The sequence below is a fragment of the Trichosporon asahii genome (genome assembly GCF_000293215.1).
Source record: "Trichosporon asahii var. asahii CBS 2479 unplaced genomic scaffold scaffold00003, whole genome shotgun sequence".
NCBI classification, from domain to species: Eukaryota; Fungi; Basidiomycota; class Tremellomycetes; order Trichosporonales; family Trichosporonaceae; genus Trichosporon; species Trichosporon asahii.
The window spans coordinates 205,806-227,347 of NW_014040921.1; the positions used below are offsets into that span (position 1 = coordinate 205,806).

Below are 21,542 nucleotides of genomic sequence, written 5' to 3' on the forward strand. Positions count from 1 at the left end.
TGTCCAGCGTCTCGGAGCCGTTCCCTCGGAGCCGCTCTCTAGAACCACGCACGCACAGCCTTTGTTGTGCTGGAGATGATGTGCTATGAACAAGTTTGCATGACTTCCGATACAACGTACTTCATCCCTTAACTAACAACCCTTACAGCTTGCTAACCCAGAGAGACTGGGGCTCGAGCCAGCCCTCGAGACCGGTTGTGCCGAGCTCACGCCCGAGGCCGCTCCACTTGGCTCCTCCGAAGGGGACGCGGGGGTCGAGCTTGAAGTGACAGTTAACCCAGGACGAGCCAGACTCGAGCTGGGAGGCGAGGCGCTGACCGCGCTCGAGGTCCTTGGTCCAGACACTGCCGCCGAGGCCCATCTTGCTCGCGTTCGCGCGCTTCAGCACATCCTCCTCGTTGCTCCACTTGAGCAGGGGAACGATGGGGCCGAAAGGCTCCTCCTGCACGATGCGCGAGTTCTCGGGCGGGTTGTCAATGATGGTGGGCTGCATGAAAAAGCCCTTGGGGAACTGGTCACGCGCGTCCGTCTGTCCGCCCACGATGGCGCTCCAGCCCTCGGCCTTGATGGCCTCGTACATCTCGCGCACCTTGCCGTACTGCATCTCGTTCTGGATGGGTCCGACAGTCGTGCCGGCGTCGTTGGGGTCGCCCATTTTGATGTGCTTGGAGAACTCGATGAGGGCAGCCTTGAACTTGTCGTAGATACTCTCGTGGACGTACACGCGCTTGACGTCCATGCAGATCTGGCCCGAGCCGAGGAAACACATGGTGCCAACGACGGGAACGGTCTTGGCGAGGTCGGCGTCGTCGCAAACAATCGCGACGTCGTTGCCGCCAAGCTCGAGAGTGACACGCTTCAGGGTGCGGGCACACGAGGCCATGACCTTCTTGCCCGTGAACGACGAGCCGGTGAAGGACACCTTGTCGATTCCGTCGTGCTCGGTCAGCATCGGGCCGAGGTCGTCACCGCCAGAGAGAGCCTGCACGACGCCAGGAGGGAAGATACCAGCGGCAAGCTCAACAAGCTTCAGGTTGCTGTACGGGGTGAAGGGAGAGGGCTTGACGATGACGCAGTTGCCGGTGATGAGACCAGAAGCCAACTTGGCGGTGGCGAGGAGCAGGGGCCAGTTCCAGGGGACGATGGCGGCACCGACACCGAGAGGCATGTGGCGAAGGGTAGCGGTGTGCTCGTCATCGTCAACGAGAACCTGGTCCTTGACGCGGAGCGAGGCGAGAGCACGCATGAAGCGGGGAGTGCTGGCAAACTCCATCTCGACGGTCGAGATCGCTTTGCCCGTCTCCTTAACAAGGATGTCCTTGAATCCATCGGCGTTGGCCTCGACAGCGTCAGCGAGCTTGTTCAGAAGCTTCTCGCGCTCGTCCCAAGAGGTCTTGCCCCAGGCGGGGAAGGCGCGGCGGGCGGCAGCGACGGCTTTGTCGACATCCTCCTGAGTCGCGACGGGGACCTCGGGCAACGCCTCCTCGGTAGCGGGGTTGATGCCGTGACGAGTCTTGGCAGTCGAGGAAGGCTTTCCGTCGATGGTATTGGTGAAGGTCTGGAATCAGTGGTGAGGGGAGGTCAGGCTCACAGTCCAGTCGAGCTTGTTGTCCGCGGTCATGGTGCTGCTTTGGTCTGACTGAAGAGGGTGGGAGAAGGGAAAGAGATGTGGGGAAGAGAGGTCGCCTGACAAGCTTGGCAGGCAGACTAAATAGGGCTGATCGCAGGTGATGCTCTGGGGTTTGTCACCAAGCAACACGTTATGAAAGCCGCATCTCACCCAAGACCACACCCAAGAAGTCAATCGCCGGGCCCCGGACGCCGGACACTAGCTACGCGCCATTAGCGCGATGGGAGAGTTCCGATCCGGCTCGGAAATGACCGAATGCCGGGGTCCCCGCCTCATGCCGCCGCCGCGTCCCTGGCCCAACTTCGCAGGCGGACCCTCTATTCCCTCTCCTCTCTCTCATCTACGACCAATGACCATCGTGCATCGCCCGCGACGACGTGAACACGTTACCAAGCCGACCCCAGCCCTGCGGGCAACCTTGCTAAGCTGCGTCGGGCAGGGCGTAGTCTTTGTCAGATCTTCTGCATGCCCCAGCGTCCTGCCTCGCCAACAGCGTCCGCAAGCAGCATCCGAAAAGTGTCCGTCTCGGAATGGCCCGCGCAGCTCACAGGCAACGCGCAAGCTCGATGCAGCCCTCGTCGACCTCGAAGGCCTCGGTGTCATGAGGGTCCTGATCGTCAATGAACAGATAGTTCCTGGCGTCGGCGTAGCCGGGGCCGCGGCACAGATCTGTGCAAGCCTGTTTCGGCCTCTGCTCGACCGTTGGTCACGGCGAAGCGACCGTCAGCAATGCACTGCTCCGACAGCGGAGCAAATTGGGTCCAAAATAGACTATTGGCCCGCTGGCCCCGAGCGAGTGCACAGTGTCTAACGAGTGGACGCGTACCAGCCGCACGTGACAGCCGACAAGTTGGACGACCTGTATAGCTGTTCTGCTGAGCGTAGAGTCCGCGTGGTTGGATCTACACCTGCCTGTATCCGCGGTCTTAGATCACCGATCGTCACCTTGAGAGGAGTGCTGACTCACAGAGCCCAGACCCAGAGCAAAGTGGCGTCGCCGATGGCGGTGGCTGTGGCGCGCCGTATTCTTTGTATTGGATCTGCGTCGCCTAGCCCTCCCCACCGAACGAGCAACACTGGGTTCAGAGACGGCGACGTCACTGCCAACTGTCAGGACGGAGGTATCGATGTACTGCTGCCCTTACGCTGAGCGTGAGGAGGTCTGCGGGTGGGGGCGGTAGTCCTGTAATCTGCATTTATCGGCCGGCTCGGCCCTCACCCCGGTGGCCTTGTTTGCGGCGGTCAGCATGTGCACACTCAGGAAACCGTGGAAAAGCATGCCTCGGGGAGTATCAGGCTGACATCACCTCGGATGCTTCTGTTTATAGACCTGATCAGCGACAATGCACAGCATTGCCCAGATCCGTTCCACTGATAATGTTCGGTACACGTGCGGGTAGCCTGGAAGTTCAGGTGAGACCAGCATTCAATATTTGGTAGCCCACTGTGAGAAGTTCGGTTATCCCTAGTTGGTGAACTTGCGCTTTCACATCTCTTCTAACATCTCAGACCGAAGGGAACCTCCGCTTCACTGCTCCGATACAAGGGAAAGGTTATCCAGCCGCCGGTGTTGCCTCCAACTCGTCCTTTCACTAAAGCCCGACATCACTGCACTACCCACGGCGCAGAGCACGCCAAGATGAGCCTAACTATAGAACGACCAAAACGACCTCTCCGCTCGTGTCTGAAGCGCATTCTGTTATCTCAGTAGTCTCGATGGAAGTGTTAATCGCGATGGCAGGCTGTTTTAGCTCAGGAAGCTGGAGCCTGGTTTCTTTGCGCGAACCGGTGCTTCCGCTGACGACGGCTGATGAAGCCTGCATAAGTTTTTGACAGCGACAAAGCTTCTCTTTCCTCCATCTCCCCACTCACCACCCTTCATCTCCACATCATGCGTGTCCTGGAAGGCTCAGAGATCGCTTACGACGACCAAGCGCACCGTTGGATAGTTCTCGGTTACGTCTACTCCTCAACTGGAGCCCACACTCCCTCCACAGCGTATGACGAAGAGGACGAGCCCGACACCGTACGCGAACGCATGCGAGCGTACATGCATGCCGAGTATCTCGCCCGTCCTAAAGACAGCCCCTCCATCGTAGGCACCTATTTGATCGACTGCAAAGCCCTCTACGACCCATGGCCGGATCAGCCCATTCTTTCAATCCGCACGACTTCGCTGCCTGGAGTTTATCAGGCCTCGTACAACTTTGGCAGGACCATGGGACCCATCATGCTCAGCACCGACAGGAAGCTTCTGGCCTACTTCACCGGGGAGGATGGCGAGGAGCACGGGGAGGAGGATGAAGAAGAGGATGGTGAGGAGGACCGGGAAGAGGATGGAGGGGAGGATGGTGAGGACGACGGGGATCGCGAGGAAGCCAAGGAGGAGGTTCACGAAGAGTCCGAGGCTGAGCCGCTGGTCTACCACACTGTCATGCGCTCCTGGTGCGTCAACAGCGGGGACATGAATTATGAACCCGAGCGAGGCACTATCAGGTTTTCGCCCAACTTCGCCACCTTCGCCGGCATCTCGGACATGACGTACGAGGGCGATGACGTTCCCTACACCGGCCGCAAGATCTCGAGTAAGCCTGGGCTGCGCTTGCAGTGGGAGGAGTACTGTAGTGCGGCCGCCCGTTGGTGATTCGGGGGCTGCAATCAGTCAATAGCATCCTCTGGCAAACTATATGCATACTTGACCTTGGTGCGTGGGGAGCACAGAACTGAAAAGGTGTCGGGAAAAGTACGATGAGCGTTTTCTCGGCTGGGGCCCCGCCTCCATGCTCGCAGCCTTGATAGCCCCAGTAGGTTGCATTCATCGTGCGCCAAGGCGCAAGAGGCGCGGGAGCAGAGCAGATCGAGAAGGCGCGCGCACTAGCAGAGCACTAACAGGCCAGAACCTGATTGTTGGGCTGGGCTGCTCAACAATAAAGAGCAAGCTCTCCTACCGGCTCCCGCTCACTCATCCCCATCACTCACAAAACCTCTCAACTTAACTCCTATTAATGCCCATTTGGATGCCCGTCGAACACGACTTCGAGGACGATGTCTTTTCGGCCTCAGACGACGATGACTCTGATGTGGAAGACTCAGTTATGAAGGAACGCTCAGCCAAACACGCAGAGTACTGCGCCCGCGTTAAGAAGTCAACCACCATTGCTGGGACGTACGTGATCGACTGCCCCGAGATCGAGAACGGGTGGGACGATGTGAGTGACCTCCAGCTGTCCATAGCCAGCACCCCTCTTGCCGGTTTCTACCAGGCCACCTTCAACTTCGGCATCTATGAGGGCGTGATGATGCTGAGCGCCGACCGCAAGGCGCTGAGTTATTTCAGCGAGGAGAAGCTGAGGGATCTCGAGACAGCCGACGAGGTTGCAAAGGCAGACCAGAAACAAAGCGTCAATGGCCATCATGAACGGAAGGACAACGACGGCATTTCCTTGGGGACGAAACGCAAGGCTGATGATGCTGAAGATCGTCGTCCGTCGAAGGCGGCCAAAACCGAATCCGCCCCTGAGAGCTCGGCAAGTGCTCCTCTGAGCCTCTACCTGTGCATGCGCACCTGTGAGACTGGGACCGGCGAGATCGACCCAGATCCCAGTATGGGCCGCATCACCTTCAACGATGCCCTCACTACTTTCACGGGCACGGCCGACATTGGGTGTGTTGGGCGAAACGTCCCTCTCAGGGGTCGCAAAATCTCCGACAATGTTGAAAACCAAGCGCGGTGGGAGGACTACGGCCACGCCGCTGCTGAGGCAGCATGCAACTCTCGCTGGCACTAGAGTAGAAGGTAGATGTGATGCATTAGAATACCAGCTCCCACTTCTCAGATACGAACTCGTCCACTCCAAACGCATTCGGAGCCACGCTCCTCTCCTCTCCGACCTTGTTGAAACCTCTCGAGCCGTACAGCCTCCTTGCCGGTCCCAGTCCTGCCTCCGTCTCGAGCTCGATGCCGGCGTATCCCCTCTCCCTTGCAAAGCTCACGCAAGCATCCACCAGGCGGCTGGCGAGTCCGCATCCCCTTGCCTGAGGGGTGACGAGGAGGACGCGGATCTTGGCGAAGTTCCTGTCTCCAGGGGAGGCGACGAGGAAGATGCATCCCGCGCGCTCACCATTGACGGTCGCGATCCAGGCTCGCTCACGGTCCGAGGGCCGGAAGTCGGCAACGATCTTCGCTACAATCCGCTCAAACTCCTCGTTCCACCCCTTCTCCTTCCAGTACAGCTCTGAGTGAGCCGAGAGAATCCAGCCCAGGTCGCCGGCGCCGGTGCGCAGGTCGCGGAGCTCGACCTCGGGCTTGGGTTCGGTGCCATTCGTACCGCTCAGCTTGGCTCGCTTGGCGGGAGGCGACGTTGGTGCCGATGCAGTGGCAGGTACAGGAGCCGTGACAGGGTCAAGAATACTCTCGATAGTCTTCATGGCCTGCATGAGTTGCTCCCTCCTCTCGGCGCACAGGGGGGCCAGCATGTTTCCAATCTCGGCGTTGGTGCGTTCCTGAAGCGCGCGATACTCCGTCCACCCCTCATCCGTGAGGGAGAGGAGGGTAGTGCGTCCATCCCTCGGACTCTGCTCTCGGCGAGCGTACCCTTTGCTCTCGAGCTTGCGTAGGACCCGGGAGAGATAGCCTGCGTCCATGTCGAGGCGCTTGCCGATTGCGGAAGCCGTACTCTCGCCGGGAGGGTTTGCGAGCTCGTACAGCACCCGGTTATCGGCGAGCGTGAGGTCTGCATCGTGCAGTGGACTCAGCACAGAAATGCGCTGAGTGTAGTACCGGTTGAAGTGACGGAGGGCATGAATCTCCTCCATGTCGTTGGGGATGGCCATGGTGGTAGTGACATGAGAGGAGGTGGGGAAGAACGCCGACGTAAAAAGAGTTTGACTCGGTCAAATATCCCATGGACGGTAAGTGGGGGTGAGGGTGAAAAATGACATGCCGCTGATGTGATTGGCTGCTCTCATCGAAAGGTTGACCGAGTCAACGAGTGGAAATGCCCCGCGCCGACCTAAAGCAGCCATCGTCCGCGACGGCTTCCGCTACTGCTCGGGCGCTCAACGACGACATGGCCGTGCAATGTGATTCGCACCGGCGCAGCCGATTTGAAACAAACGCTCCTTCCCAGACTGTCTTAAACATGGAAGTCACCGAACGCAATAGGGACTTTATCACGGGTCATGCAGTACTACGGCGTGCAGTATGAGCCGATAGAGTGTGCTGGCAATGAAGTTAGTCTGATGAAGACACATGCTGCGGCTGGTAAGATGAGTAGCTCGTCTTGCGGGCAACCCAACGCTGACGGATTACAGTGCGACACGGCCCCCCAGCGACTCGAGCAACTTCGAAAAGGGATGACGGAGTATCTGGGGTCAATGCTTGACTGCGAGGCAGCCCGAGCTGCGCTGAAGCGATTCTCACGAGTACAACGGGCTCCTCTTCACAGCCAGAAGGACACAGCTGGCATCTCCTGCCCGTCTGCCAAACCGTTAGGCAAGTGCGAGGGTTTGCCTTGGAATGCCAATAACAGGACATGCGGAGGCTCGAAGTTCGCATTTGCGGCGCAAGCAGCTTGATTTTGCATTGCATGGGTATCAAAATTACGGGTGGCATTCTTCTTCCTCAGTGTCGCCCTCGTCCTCCTCAGTGTCGCCCTCGTCCTCCTCAGTGTCGCCCTCGGGCGATGGGAGAGGGGAGCGCACATGCTCGTCGTCCGCAGAGGTGCGGGCCGGGGCCGTCACCGAGGGGTCGTCTTGGGCGGTGACGGCCACGGGACCCACTGCCGCTGGGGTAGTCGTGGCAGCGGGCAGCGGGTCGAGTGGGGTTTCTGCGTACAGACAACCCCACTCCCACACCTGTGCCGTGGGCCAGCGGCCCGCCCTGTGGGCGGCCGCAATCTTGAACATATGGTGCCCGATACGATGGCCGATGACACCGCAGATGGCGATCGCCCTCGGAGTTAGAGTGGTACCACACACACACAGACTCACAACTGCGAAATCTCTTGGAGCCTATGAAGGCGCATTCCCGTCATGACGAGGCCGCCACACCAAAGGAGCCAGGCTAGGGCTGAAGGTTTCAGATACTGTTCATACAGAAATCGAAGATCACTCACCGCTGAGGGCAGCGGAAGCCCACGCCGAGCCTGCAGGTCGCACGGGGGCGGTTCCAGACTCGGGATCGGGGGAAGAACGCCGCAGGAGCTGAATGCTTTCGGGAGAACGGGCGCGAGGGGTGGCGCGATGCGGCCCAGCAGGACGTGAAGGTATGCGCCGCGGTTGCGCGACCCTGCGCACCGTGGACCACCGCAGCTGCCCTCTGCCCAATCCTACATGCAGATCCTCCGTCAGGAGAGGCTAACCTCTCATGCACGTGGCGTTGCAGTGTATGGAGGCGGAGGTGTCTCGACTGCAATCCCGTTGCTGTTTTTGGCCTGATACGATGGCGGCGGCGGCGGTCGCGACTGCGAGACTGCTCGAGGAGGAGCTGCAACTGCGTAAGTCTCCGTCTTCACCAGACAATACTGGGGCACGAGATCTCGGTACAGGTCACTCCTTCTGACATGTCAGCTCACCAGGAGCACAATCAAAACCTACCTCTCCGGTGGTGGCGGGACATGCCGAACACCAGTGACGGCGTTGAGGTGTTTCGCGCCTTCCCTGGGTCCGTAGCCCTTCGCATTGAGGATGTCGGTACGAATCTTGACCAGAACCGCCTTCATGCTGTGAATCCCGTGAAGCTTGTCCCAGCTGCTCTCGTACTGGTTGATGATCTTCGTGAAGCGGAACACCCAGTCGTCGATATCGTTTGTCTTTTTCATGCGCACAGGCCTGGAGAAACGGGCTGAAAGTTTGCAACCAACTTTGCCTGGGTACCGGCTGAAAGCATGGGGCATCTCCCCTGAGCTCTCCATTCTGGCGAAGCGGCTCAAATACTGCGCGAACAGTTCCACCTCCCGCCACAGCTCCGTAGCGCAGGCGCTCCATCTTTTCGCATCCCGTATTATCTGGTGGTAGAGCTGGTTCTTGCGCCCGCGTACTTGGGGGCAATTGACGTCCAGCTCCTGGCCCCAGTAGGTTAGGAATGGTGCTTCCCACGCAGACCACGCCGCGCATGCGAGCGTGAACAGCTCCTGCCAGTCCCCGACGAGGCGGTGGAAAGCCCGGCACAACTCCTCGCGGGTGCACTCGCAGGTGTAACCGCCCTTGTCGTACCATATAGAGCTCGTGAAGTAGATAGGGTGAGAGGGTGTCCAACGCCGCCCGAACAGTCGAGATAGGACACCTGGAAGAGGAGCGGGCGGAGGTGCCTCGGGATCCGCCTGGTATCGGACTACGCCTCGGGTTAAGCAAGGACTGCTGTCAATGTACAGCACACTGGGACCAGTGTATGGCGATGGTCGTTCCCCGAAGCTATACGCTGAGTGCCAGTTGGGGAACGTATCCCATGGGGTCCAGACGTTGTCGATAACGTTGTGCCAGTTCCGCATGGATGATATTGAGGAGGTTGTGAACGTGAAAACCAGTTTCTCTGCTCTTGTAGTGAACAGCGAGGATGAGATGGTCACACCTTGCGAACCTCGGCACTCGTCGTAGCTCGTTTGCGCACAGCGCCATCAATGGAGCTAGCTCATCGACGCTGGGTCGATACGCTCGTGAGAACTGTAACGGGTGAGGGCGCAGCCGCTCGCAGTTTCCCACACAAGCCATCAACGCACTGAGCTCTTTGTGTTAAAGCGTAGTATACGCAGGGCAATGTAACAGTATGTGCTTGCATCATTGTTCGACTCGCTACGCAAGACTCGGATATGTTCATATCAAAGACACGAGAGAAGGTGCCACGGTCGCTTTACATCGTCAATCCGGCCTTTCCAGTGCCAACCACGTGGACAGATCGTGAGCCCAAGTAGAGTGCATGTAGGGCGGAGGTGCCATGTCGCTCTCCCTTCCATTCGGCGGAGGTGAGGAAGTGTCCGCCGTGCATTTGCAAGGTGCCTCGGTCTTTGCACTGCTATACGCTGGATTGCAGTTCCACCTCGCTTCGAATCTGTGGACTGAGATCTGCCTACCTCGGCAATCGACTCTATATGTGATCTCAGCCTCAGAAGCTGCACCAACTGAGTGCAATAGTTCTCACACATGCGCAGCGATAATTTAGACTGCGGTGCCATCTCTCCTCTCTAGAGGCGGTCGAACTTGGATACCCATTCGTTGCCGGACTATGCTATCTCAATAATGACATTCGGATTCTACGGAACTTAGCTGGCCGTCGCCGCCCCCTCCGTCTGTGCACTGTACGGTGGCAGTTCTGTCATCGGGTTTAAGTCATTATGGCTCTTCTTTGCCGAGGGTGGCTTGGCGTTCTCAGCGGAGCGCACTACGGGCTTGGGTAGGGAGCTGGGTATAGGGTCGTTCCATTGGCGGCAGTGTGCCGGGTCGTGATGAGCCCATCCCGATGACCAGTGGTAGTCCGGAACAAGATTCTCGTACAGCCACCAAACTTTCACGCTGTAGTTGTCAGCGCGCTTTAAGGTTGGAACTCACTCCTTCTTCTTGAGGCGAACGTGTCTATCCTTATTCAACGGAGGATAATACTTCTTGACCTCCTCTTCGGCATCATATCCTTTGACCTCGAGAATACGGAGCAGGGTGTTTGTGAGCCAGCTTGTGTTATCCCGTACGGACTGCACGCGGGGCCAATGGTCCTGCAATCCGTCATTGACGACACGGGCCATGCGGAAAGCCCAGTCGTCGATCTGGCCGTGCTTCACCTTGATTTTCCTCTTGCGCTGGAACTTGTCATCGAGAGGTTTAGAGATGACTCCTGGGTACCGTGAGAACGCCGCAGGCATCTTGCCCTTGCGCTCTAGGCGTAGGAAGTATTGCAAGTACTGAGAAAAGTACTCAGCCTCCCTATACAGGCGCACTGAGAGCCGTGCCCAGTGCCTTGCGACGAGCTGCACTTGAGGTAGCAGCTCGTTGTCGAGCTGAATGGTCTCCTCCGAGTTGGGCAAGAGTGGAGCACCCTTCTCATCCAGCCATGGTGTATCGTTCCAAACGGCATGCACAGCGCATGCGAGATCGAAGAGCGTCTGCCACTGGTCGACCAGAGCGTAAAACGCTGTTACGAGTTCAGTGCGGGAGATCTCGCACGTCCTGCCCTTTTGATCGTAGTATACGAAGCTGGTGAAAAAGAAAGGATCCGTCGACAGCTTGCGCCGCAACTGTATCAAGTTGCCCTCAACCGATGGAGAAATGCGGTAGCGTACCACGGCACGCCGTGGAGCATTCTTCCCGCCACTATCGACATGCAGTCGAGTTTCCTCGGTCTCCGGGCACTTCGCCATTGTGAAACCGAACTTGCCCTTCCAATCGGGATACTTTTCCCATGTATAGAAGCGTCCGTCGAATGTAGAGTCGAGCATGGTGTGCGTTGCCGGGCGAAGGTGGCGAATACGCGCCCCTGGATTGTCGGTCTCCGCTTTACTGTATGAATGCTGTTCCAACTGGAGTGAGTGAACTAAGCCGAATCAGGGATCCCAGAGGCTCTCTGGACCAAGTGCTGCGGGGCATTCAGTACGCCATCAAAGGCGCGGTTAAGCATGCTTCCCAGTGTGCAGTCGGACGCCTCCGAGGCTATCGGAGGTTCTGCCATTTGTTCCAGGTAGTGTTCACTCTTGGTCGATACAGCGCTGGTCGTCAGTGCAGCTGGGCTCCTCAGCATTGATTGCATGGACGTCGGTCAATGGCATCTACCGCCAGCGTGATCAGTCTCAATAGCGAGAATGACGTCTAAACATCGCTGGCTGACGTCCGTTGACTGTCGCCGGGACCTGTCCGTACTCGATGGCGTTCAGCCACAATTCCGCGGCTCCCCTCAGCTGTCATCCTCTGCTCGGTCCCCGCGGGCAGGGTTAATCCGTTGCTTTGGTGCTTCGTTTCGGCGGTAACGTCCTGAAGCTTCTGAATCCCGCGGCTGTGTACATGGCAACGTCCTGACCTTGCCCGGAGCATTGGAGGAGAGCGCCCCCGCTATCACGTTACGTTGACTCCACATCAGGTCCCGGTCCAGTCTGGGGCCAAGTATTCGTCTGCATGCGCCGCATACAGTCTATGGTGGCGTTGGCGAGCGCGGCCACGCCCGCGTGCCCGCACAGGGCGATGGTGAGGGGTGTTATGCCGTTACCAGTGTTTCGCTGAACAGTGATTGAGTGGTGGTGATGTCTGCTGATGTGAGTACCGCCCGAAGCATGAGATGAGTCAGGCATGCATGAGATTGTCCAGACGCGGCGAGAAGTTGGGTTGGAGAGTTTCATAGTGTCCCGGCCCCCGTTTCCCCCGTCTGCTTCTGAGCATGCATTTGTCAGCATGCACCGATACACTGCCCGCAGAGTTCAGTGCTGCCGGCATCGATCAGGACGCTGGCAAGGTGTCTACCAGGGGCCGCTTGAGGTCCAGTGCCTTGGGCGGATTCCAATTCGACCACCTGCTCGATTCCGGGTCCTCCAAGGCGTACGCCGCCGAATCGTGTGGCCGCGTGCAGACGTAGTGCGACGTCAGATGCGGTGGGCAGAGGTACCTCCCTCCAGCGCACACTGCGCACTGCCGTTGAACAGGGGAATTCCAGGGCGTTTCCAGCGCTGACACGAGGGGACCTGGGGAAGGGGTTCGGTGGGGTGTGGGGAGCCGGGGACGACTTAATTTCGCAGAAACCACCTTGATATCTGATGTACGAAACAGGGACCGAGGCTTATTTCTCCGCCTCCACCATGTCTCGACGAGATCGCACGGCCGCGCGGGCAACGTAGTGCCAGGGCAAGCGAAGCAGATTGCAGATCGGATGTGCAGTAACGAAACAAAGCATACGTGCATTTGAAGGTACCGAGCGGCAGGAGAGTAATAGGACTACAGGATTACTGTTTAGAGCGAGGAAATGTGACCCGCGCATTTAATGACTTAATATTTGGGGGTGCTGCCTCCGGTGGCCGGACCAGCGGCAGCGATGGCGGCAATGCGCGCTTACTGGCAGTTGAACTCGTTGAGTCCGCCGATGGCCTCAGAGTTGGTGATAGCGCTGAAGCCGTTGGGGAGCAGAGTCTTGATGAAGCCCTGGAAGTTACATCCGTTCGAGGAGACAGTGCCGGTGCCGAGCCAGTTGAAGCTCTCGGGGAAGTTGGTGAAGCCAAAGCCGAAGTTCATGCCAGGGTTGGTCGGAGCCTCCTTGTAGAAGAGCATGCCCCAGGTGATGATCTCAGCAGCGGTCATGGGGACAGAGCGACGCGACCAGTAGGGAGGGAACTTGTCCTGACGGAACCAGTGGTCGATGTCGATGGGGGTCTGGCGAGAGTTCTGGCCACGGAAGACCTCCATGGCGAAACCGGACTCAGCATAAGCCACGATCGCGCGAAGGGGGTTGAAGTCGAAGCCGTTGTTGTTCTCCTTGGAGTTGGTGTAGGCACGGAGACGAGACTGAGCCTGGACCTTGGGAGTGACATCGCCGTTGCCGTACTGCTCGATCTCTTGCTTGTACTGGTTGAGGAGACCCTCGTCGACAGCCCAGTTGTTGCCGAGCTTGAGGTCCTTACGAGTGACTGAAGCATCGCCCTCGAGGATACCGTGCTCACGGATACCGACACCGGCGTTCTGGACAGCGCCACCGATGGAGACAGTCAGGGTCTTCATGTCGCCCTTGAAGATGATACCGGCCATGATGAGAAGAGAAGAAAGGTCGGGGGCGATCGAGAGACCCTCCCAGACACCGACGAAGAGCTCCTGCACGGTAGCAACACCGTTGCGGGGGATGTAGCCGTAGTTGGCGATAGTGTTGAGACCGGGGCAAGGGCCGCGCATAGCGCCCTCAGGAGCAGGCTGGTAGGGGTGCTCGTCGTTCTCGGCAGGGCCCCAGATTCCCCAGTCGCAGTTCTCGAGGGTAAGGTCCTCGCGGAAGGGGGTCTTGCGCGAGGAGAAGTCAGCCGAGCCGGAGGAGTTGCGGCCCCAAGGACGCAGGTCACCACAGGAGTCGCCGCGCCACAGACCATAAGCGTCGTAGAGCATCTCTGGGGTAATGTCGGCGGCGGTCTTGTCCATGAAGGGGTTCTTGGGCCAGCCGGGGAACTTGGGGTTGGCAGCCGCGCGCCTGAGAACCTCCGTCGAGCCCTCCTGGAAGGCCTGGGTTAGGCGCTGGATGTCGGCCGGGTTCCAGGTCTTAGTAAGACCCTTGAAGGCGTTCATGAGGTCACCGAGACCGACCTTGCCCTGTCCTCCGGAGGAGTTGCCCTCGGAGAAGAGGCCGGTGAGGAAATTGGCATTAGAACCGCCGTTCTGGTTGCTGCCCCCTCCGAGGAGACCACCGAGGAGACCACCACCGCCACCACCACCGCCACCGCCACCTCCAAGCATGCTGGAGAGGCCGGAGAGAAGCTGGCGACGATCGTGCTCAGAAAGATCGGGGTCGAGCCAGGGGTAGGCCGATGCACCTGGCATCATGGTGACGGCAGTGGCCGCGCCAAGGATGAGCGCAGAGACCTTCATGACGTCGAGGTGATGAAGTGATAAAAGAAAGTGGATATAGAAAGAGAGACAAAGGCAGAGTCGAAGCCTTAACTCGTCAAGTCAGTTGTCGAGTTATGAAAGTCCGTTGGATACGAGGAGCATAGCTTACGGTCCACCGGGTCTTTATATATCACTCAGACCACAAGACGCTGCCGAGAAGTTGAAGAACAACACGGTTATCAACCCCCGTGCTTGGAAGAGGCGTGTTGCCGTTTCGATACCCGGGACAGGCTGTAACGTCGACGCCGCAGACACGGGGTCGGCCATGCTGAAGCATAATGGGGCCGGAATGACGGTGATGATCAGAACAACGGTCAAGATCAAGGTTGGGGCAAGGGAGATCCCGTCAACTCGTGTGTCAAACACGCTGCGTGCGATTGATGCGCTGATGACTGGCGGCGAGGTCCTACCGAGATCCTAGAGAGCAACTGACACTGGCGGAGGGCCCAGATGGAAGGCAACCATGTCCACGCACTAGGCGTCCAGGAACCCAGGGGACCAAACTTTCCTAGAACCGGTACCGTAACAGAAGGCGTCTATCGGGCACCGGAACATGCATGGTCTGGGCGGTCCTAGTGATCACAGCATGGCTGTGTCACAAGCGGCTGGCCGGCAGTAGTGTGATGTGGGCGAGACGAGGTAGCACAGCGGTCTCGCTTTGCGAGCCGAACCCATGCTGGGGGTGAAATCGTACGTTCAGCACCTTCGCCTCGACTACAACCGCCATGCCTTGGGTTGATAGCAAAGTTAAAGACGATGGGGACGACAAGGCACGCTGCATAGCTCAACGAGCTCGTGGATAGTGCCGAGCGACGTGAGAACGATGCTGGTTTAGACTTTTGCAGTCGTAGGTTAATATGTTTCAACTGGTTTAGCAACATGAAACTTGGAAACTCGAGTGCCAGCGGCCAACCTTCACTTGAGAGTATCCAAGGCGACATAGCGGTGGAGATCTGGCGGGCGTAGAGGACACGAGATCATACTGGTACCGGTTGATCGATGTGAGATCCCACAGCGGTGGAGCCGAGCGACACGCTGGCCATCACGTTTCACATTACTGGGGGGTAGATGAGATCATTCCGAACAGGGATACGCCGGATCAACGAAGGATGGAAGCACTAGCGTGGTGGGCAAGCGAAACAACTGCGATCTGGGAGCAGGCAAGAGGCATTGCGGGGCAGCGTCGCAGGATGATAAGGTTTGTACGTTTGAGAGTTGAGTTTGTGGGTGTATCTTCGACAGTGCTCGCGATAGACCCCCGGCGCGGTTTTGCTTCCGCTCGGTCGTTTCACCGGTTTCGACGGTTTGTTTACAATTTGTCTGCCACGCGATACTGGCCGCGCTCAATTTGGCGTCGGATGTCCTGCTTCGGTTTGTTCTACGAGAGGCACATGATGGGCCCATCGCTCCCCTCTCTGGGGCTGACAATGGGCGGCTTGTGCGTATCAGAATTTCCGAGGCGCGATTTTGGCCCCTTGTCCACGATCAAGTGATCGATCGAGGGCAACCGAAGGAGGTGGGGGTTCTCATCACGTGACACAGATGTAACTGGGGAAGCACGAGTGTCAGAAGGCACTGGAGCGGAGACACGGACGAGGCCGAAGCACGCGTAGAGAAGCCCAAGAGTACGAAGGCTTGACGAGCGGGCAGAGCGTCCCACAACACTGGGACTTGTTCTCGTCCCTCCCTCAAGTTGTCATTGTGCTGACATTCCCCTGTCCCCCTTAACATCCCTCGCCTTCCCGCGGGTGAGGAGAATAGATCTGGACCCACCAGGCTGCACACCCGGGAGTGCTAAGATCTCTCATCTCCTATCAGTGACACAAATCTTATCGCTGTCACCGCACTGACATCATAAGCACTCACTAAAGGCCTCGTGCGCACAACTGCTGCGTTCAGCGCAAGGCACGCGCTTTTACATTGCTCGTTCTACCTTAGACCCCGTCTAGAAATCTTCAGCCTCATTCCAGGCGGTCACGATCCGGCCCCCTGGCCTCCACCTCCGGCTCCTCATGTCGGAACCCTACCCCTAGAGTTCTCGCCCCCTTCCAGCGTCTGCCGAATGACATCTGCGGTCTGCGGGGGTATGCGTGACTATGACTGAGTAGTCCTTCATCGTGCGACATTATGGGCTGGAGTTACTTGATCGTGTCTCATCTCTCCTTCACTTATGCTTGCCGCCGTTTGTGTCGTGCGCTTGAAGCATGCAGCCTCGGTTTGCCTGGGCAATTATTGGTGACGCCAGCCTCCGGCGCTGGTGGCGTGAGCGCACGAGTGAGGTTCTGGGCATGACGGGTGGCATGAGACGTGAGACCAGCTCTGAGCCTCATATTGAGTGCGTAGCTGCTGCAGCCTTGAGCCCCAGCCCATATTTGTCCGTATCTGGAACGGCCCCCCGGACCCGAGTTGATCGAATGTCGGTCCAGCTGCCGTTCCACTTTGAACAACCATCGGGATGGCCTGGCCAGCGTTTCAGCAGTGGCTTCCGCGTGCGAACCACCTGCCAGCGTCTCGTCTCGCCGGCGCCAACGTCGCAAGCGTGATAAGCTCACTGGCGACAGCCAGCTCCAGACCAGTCCATGTGGCCACTCTTTGCTCCCGTCCGGGAACCCAGATCAGTTTCGATCACCAGAAGTCGCGTCCAATGCGCTCTCGCTGCCTGGTTGTCACCGTCAGCGTCCCGGTCCCAGCCCGCCAATCGCCTGATGAGCATTTGCGTTGTGCACTCGACTGCCTCCGAATCCGTGGGAGACAACAAGCGCTGAAACGTGTCGATTCGGAGGCAGCGTGAGCCTTTTGCGAACTCGATGTGAGCTTGTGGCCAGCTTGTCGTGACGTTTGCCAAAGCTTGTGTTCATGAAACGGCACCGAGTCTGGAGGACCGACACTCAGTGGTTGCGACAGTGTGCCTGGCGACGAAGCGACTGCGACACGGCATCCAACGGACCTCGGCTGCACGGCACGGCGATATTCGACCTTGTCCACAGTTCCGCTGCTGCTCACTGGCTCGTTGCAATCCCGGGCGCCGCAAGAAGGCACCGACTCCGATCCCACCACCCACCATGTCACCCGTCGGGACGCCGTCGAGCCACGTGTTCGAGCGCTACCGGCTACATACTGGCGCCGCGTGGCAGGGGGATCCTCCGGCTGCACGCTGTGGCCTCACTACTTGCCTCAATGTTACGAGACGCATGCTTCATGCTCGAAGCATCATCAACATGCTGTCAGTTACCAACCTACACCAGTCTCTACCTTTGAGCCGCTGCGAGACCCCACTGGCCTTCGTACTGACTCACTGACAGTGCGACTACGGTTCCCTGCTTTGATAGACATGAGAGTCACTCAGCCGCGAGGTTCCAGCTATCACCGCACGTTGACACTGTGCCGAGAACTGCTAACCCAGTGCGAACCCACGCTGGGACACCGTTCAAGAACTGGTACCCTCTGGCGGGCTACTTGCTTGAGGGTTGCCTGCGATGCAAGCTACGGCCGCCGAGCGGCGCGCCGCGCTCTGCATGACCGGCGCGGACATCACTTGAGAGAAAACAGCAATTCGGAAGTCCGCTAGGTAGGTAGGTATCAACAGTTGGTTGCGGCATGACTAGACATGTTGCATTGCCGAAGAGGCGGTCACTCCTCAACTGACGCTCCTTTCTATCTGAGTCTCCATCATACGCCAAGTCCTTGGTATCTCTCGTTTCTATTCCAACAACACGGCTCAGTCTCTGAGTGAAAACTGCCCAGCGCTTTGGGTCTCAGTGTTGCTCCAGTTCCAGCAAAGGTAAACAGCAAGAGCAGCTCATCACGCAACCCGGTTACAGCACTCGTGACGTGCAGGTTCACTCATGGTAAAGCTTCACCCCGACCAAGTCAACTGAGAGGAGAGGCAGCAGTTGAAACGCCCAAACTGTCGCTGACGAGACGCTGGGAGCTTTACTTAGAGGTGTGCCTACCCCCTCTGCGTGGCGCCTTCCTACACCCGTGCCTAAGATTCCTTCCCGGCAATATAATAGCGCACCAAGCAGCTGTAGACTGCCGAATGACCCCCGAGACAGTGATCGTCGCTTTGCCCAGGATGCTCTAGCGTCGCAGTGAGGGGGCGCAAGCACACCGATCACACACCGCAGCCGTGTGGCGCTCACCACTTCCGCACCTACCCACCACATCTCCTCACGAGATTACTACTCATTTTCCATCCGTCCACGCCCTCAAACTCTCGCTTTCGAGGGTTCTTGGGGCGGGGAACACGATGAGAGCGTCAGAAACCACGTGGCATCAATGGTGTAGTCGCTATCATACTTCCTTCGGGTTCTTACGATCCGGATGAATCATCCTTGGAAGTGGTCCCGGGTTCAAATCCCGGTTGGTGCCTCTTTTGCTGCTCTGCTCGCTCTCTGGAGGTGCGAGAAGGACGCAAGCTTGGCTTTTGTGGTGGTAAGGAGGTGTGGGAAATGGCTGGTCACACTGGCACGGGGCCGGGCGGGGGGCGTGGTGCGAGGTCGCGTGTCGGACCCTGCGCTACCATCTTGCTGTGCAGACACTTCGCCGCCTGGTCGCACTGCGCGCCTGTTAAGATGCTCTTCATGCGTGCAGAACTCCGGAACAAGTTCCTGGCGCGGTCTCATGCATCGATCGGGTGGGCCTCACTCCTACTCCTCACCTGGGACACAGTAAGTGCTCGTCAGTAGAACAGCGACCCTTTTGCAAGTTCGATTCCCCGTGGGGGCACTTCTGACCCAAATGACATCTCCCCTTACAGCACTGTTCACCCTGTCGCACGCCTACTTGGTAACGGCGTCGACGATCTTCTTCATTGCGTCGATGGTCTCCTCTTCGTGGCCAACGTATCCGATGACCTGGAGACAGAGCGGCGCGCCCTGGGCGACCTCGGGGTCGTAGGTCGAGTAAATCTCCTTCTCCTTGTCGTTGCGGGGCTTGTATCCGTCCTGCTTGTCCTTCTCATCCTGCTTGTCGACCTTGAGGCCAGTCGGGAACACGCCAGCGGGGTAGTTGGCCAGGTTCCAGTATGACGTGTACTGCTGTCAGTTTCTGCGTGGAATGGGCAACTCACGTTCCAGTACTTGGCGGTGAATGGCTGAGGGGCAGGAGTGGGGCCGACGGGCGAGAGCAGGCAGTCGATGCCGGCGTCCTGCCAGTGGTGCGCAACCTCCATGCGGTACGCGTCACGCTCAGCGACGAGGTTGATGATCTCATCACGGTCCAGCGCACGACCCTGGCCGACGATCCAGTCGGTCATCGGGTCGGCAGGCTCATCAGCCTTGGCCAGCGAGTCGTAGACGAGCTTGCCGCCGTCGGGGAAGTACAGGTGGGTCTGGGCGTCAGCTCTGTGACCCAAGGCTTCAGCTGATCAGGCGCCCTATCGGTCTGATCGCACTTCCAAAGCCTGTCTCTACTCACAATAAGCTCCCACGAGCGCTCCGACTTGTACGGCTTGTACTCGACGACCTCAAAGTTGGGGTTCTTCTTGAGCTTGTCAACGGCATAGTCGAGTGCGCGCTGGACAGAGCCAACGGGGCGGACAACCCCGTCGTCACGGAGCACACCAACGCGGAGCTTGCCCTTCTGCTCGACCTTGCGCCAGGGCTTGACCTGGAGGCTGGGGTCGTAGTTCCAGGGCTTGGCGTCGGCGACAATCTTCATGATAAGCTCAAGGTCCTCGACGCTGTGACCCATGGGACCCAGGGTCGAGATGATGCCCTCGTATCCAGGCGCAGCAGACAGAGTTTCGGCACCAGTGTTGGGCACGCGGCCGATGGACGGCTTGAACGAAAAGATACCGCATGCCGCAGCGGGCGAACGCACGGAGCCACCAATGTCAGAGCCGATACCGAGAGGCGAGCCGCGCATAGCGAGAAGCGCGCCCTCACCACCAGTAGAACCACCAGGAACGAGGTCCACGTTGTGCGGGTTCAGAGTCGCGCCCCACGCGCTACGGCACTCGAGGTGCATGACGGCCTGACAGTTGATGGTGCGGCAGTAAGGTACAGCGCCCGCCTCGCGCAGGATTGCGAACAGGTGCGAGTCCTTGTCCGCGATCTGGTCAACAGCGTAGAGGAAGCCGCATGGCGCCGCATGGCCCTTCTGCCGGATGTGATCCTTGATACTGATCGGGACGCCGTGGAGGGGACCGACAGTCTTGCCGTTCTTCGCCTGGTAGTCGTCCAGTTCCTTGGCGCGCTGAAGCGCCTCCTCCGGGAACAGCTCGAGGACGCAGTTCGTCGCCTGCCTTTGTCAGCAAGATAAGAAGTGGAGGTGGAGGTGGAGGTGAGAACGTACCTGCTGAGCAATCGCGGCAGCCTTGATGAACGCCTTAGTCACTTCGACCGAGGTGTACTTCTTGTCTGCGATGGCCTTGGCGAGAGGGATAACGCCCTGGTTAACGATCTCGAGCTCCTTCTTGTCCAGCAGGCCGGAGCGCTGCAGCAAGTCGCGCCTGTCCTTGGGCAGGGGGAAGAGCGACTCGGGCAGAGCGTACTCCTTTGGAATCGTCGCGTCGCGCGCAGCGATCGCCTTCTTCGCGAGAGCTACTCCGTCAGGCATAATGAAAGTGGGAGTTTTAGGTGATGTGACGGGTTGCAGGGGAGTTCCCAAGTGCATGCGATGCAAGCCCAGCTTATATAATACCCACGGTTCACCTCAACGGGTCCGACAGCCGGCAAGTGGGCAGTTACCGAAGTCACCGATCAGGTGACTGCCGTCGCCAGGTGCCGTCATTTCCTCGCTGCGTCGTATCGATCTGCATCTCGTGGGGACTGCGGTGTCTGGTGTGCACGCGGCCACCTCGGCTAAGCATGGTGCCCCTGGACGTACTCGCCCCTGGTAGTTAGGTCTCGATCTGTTCCTACGCGCCTGCCGCCAGGCAGCGGGCAAGCGACAGGTGGGCAGTGTGAATGTGAGAGCTCGGCGCTTCCGTTATTGTGTGTCTCACTTGCGATGCTGCTCCGTTCCGAGGGCCGAGCGGGGAAGTCGGCGCTTGTGTTGGGCACTGGATTGTGTTGTTGGTCAGCATCTGGTCACAGGACGTAAGCTGCTTTGATTGGCGTTGGGGTGGCGTCCGGTGGCTTGGACGCTAGAAGGCTCGCTATTGTCTCACGATTAGAGGTCGCCGATGCGGTTCGCGCACAGCATGCTGTGTTGTGCTGTTAATCATCGATTCCTGGCAACAGGAACGCGATGTGCCGTTGTGCCGAAGGCTTAGGCATAGCTTGGCGATCCCCGACGGAGCGCAGGTGACATCCTTGGCTACCTGGAACACAAACCCTGCAAATAGTGCAGGGCAGGAGATCGCCGCTCGCGGATCTGCCCGCTTGTCGGCTGTCGCTTGTCGGTGTGTCAGTTT

The 21,542-nt window shown here is 58.6% G+C and overlaps 8 protein-coding genes and 1 non-coding gene across 9 annotated transcripts; 3 read left to right on the forward strand and 6 right to left on the reverse strand.

The window, feature by feature from the left end:
* Positions 1 to 142: 142 nt before the first annotated feature.
* Positions 143 to 1,621, reverse strand: A1Q1_00761 (aldehyde dehydrogenase; the record flags this gene model as incomplete). The annotated part of the gene is made up of 2 exons (XM_014328455.1): positions 143 to 1,531; positions 1,592 to 1,621. The coding sequence occupies 2 exons, from the start codon at positions 1,619 to 1,621 to the stop codon at positions 143 to 145; spliced, it is 1,419 nt and encodes a 472-aa protein (XP_014183930.1).
* Positions 1,622 to 3,521: 1,900 nt separating this feature from the next.
* Positions 3,522 to 4,274, forward strand: A1Q1_00762 (AT hook motif family protein; the record flags this gene model as incomplete). The annotated part of the gene is made up of 1 exon (XM_014328456.1): positions 3,522 to 4,274. The coding sequence occupies one exon, from the start codon at positions 3,522 to 3,524 to the stop codon at positions 4,272 to 4,274; it is 753 nt and encodes a 250-aa protein (XP_014183931.1).
* Positions 4,275 to 4,647: 373 nt separating this feature from the next.
* A1Q1_00763 (AT hook motif family protein) lies at positions 4,648 to 5,418 on the forward strand (the record flags this gene model as incomplete). The annotated part of the gene is made up of 1 exon (XM_014328457.1): positions 4,648 to 5,418. The coding sequence occupies one exon, from the start codon at positions 4,648 to 4,650 to the stop codon at positions 5,416 to 5,418; it is 771 nt and encodes a 256-aa protein (XP_014183932.1).
* A 22-nt stretch (positions 5,419 to 5,440) lies between these two features.
* A1Q1_00764 (bifunctional MarR family transcriptional regulator, N-acetyltransferase) lies at positions 5,441 to 6,463 on the reverse strand (the record flags this gene model as incomplete). Its single annotated transcript, XM_014328458.1, has 1 exon — positions 5,441 to 6,463. One exon carries the CDS (start codon positions 6,461 to 6,463, stop codon positions 5,441 to 5,443), a length of 1,023 nt encoding a protein of 340 aa, XP_014183933.1.
* Positions 6,464 to 7,231: 768 nt separating this feature from the next.
* On the reverse strand, positions 7,232 to 9,120 carry A1Q1_00765 (uncharacterized protein; the record flags this gene model as incomplete). Its single annotated transcript, XM_014328459.1, has 4 exons — positions 7,232 to 7,583; positions 7,622 to 7,694; positions 7,747 to 7,919; positions 8,228 to 9,120. 4 exons carry the CDS (start codon positions 9,118 to 9,120, stop codon positions 7,232 to 7,234), a joined length of 1,491 nt encoding a protein of 496 aa, XP_014183934.1.
* Positions 9,121 to 9,994: 874 nt separating this feature from the next.
* A1Q1_00766 (uncharacterized protein) lies at positions 9,995 to 11,055 on the reverse strand (the record flags this gene model as incomplete). Its single annotated transcript, XM_014328460.1, has 2 exons — positions 9,995 to 10,130; positions 10,175 to 11,055. The coding sequence occupies 2 exons, from the start codon at positions 11,053 to 11,055 to the stop codon at positions 9,995 to 9,997; spliced, it is 1,017 nt and encodes a 338-aa protein (XP_014183935.1).
* A 1,594-nt stretch (positions 11,056 to 12,649) lies between these two features.
* On the reverse strand, positions 12,650 to 14,161 carry A1Q1_00767 (uncharacterized protein; the record flags this gene model as incomplete). Its single annotated transcript, XM_014328461.1, has 1 exon — positions 12,650 to 14,161. The coding sequence occupies one exon, from the start codon at positions 14,159 to 14,161 to the stop codon at positions 12,650 to 12,652; it is 1,512 nt and encodes a 503-aa protein (XP_014183936.1).
* A 4,293-nt stretch (positions 14,162 to 18,454) lies between these two features.
* On the forward strand, positions 18,455 to 18,553 carry A1Q1_t081. Its single transcript has one exon. It is a non-coding gene; the product is annotated as a tRNA-Pro (tRNA).
* Positions 18,554 to 18,963: 410 nt separating this feature from the next.
* A1Q1_00768 (acetamidase) lies at positions 18,964 to 20,743 on the reverse strand (the record flags this gene model as incomplete). Its single annotated transcript, XM_014328462.1, has 4 exons — positions 18,964 to 19,158; positions 19,254 to 19,527; positions 19,578 to 20,425; positions 20,480 to 20,743. The coding sequence occupies 4 exons, from the start codon at positions 20,741 to 20,743 to the stop codon at positions 18,964 to 18,966; spliced, it is 1,581 nt and encodes a 526-aa protein (XP_014183937.1).
* Positions 20,744 to 21,542: the final 799 nt, after the last annotated feature.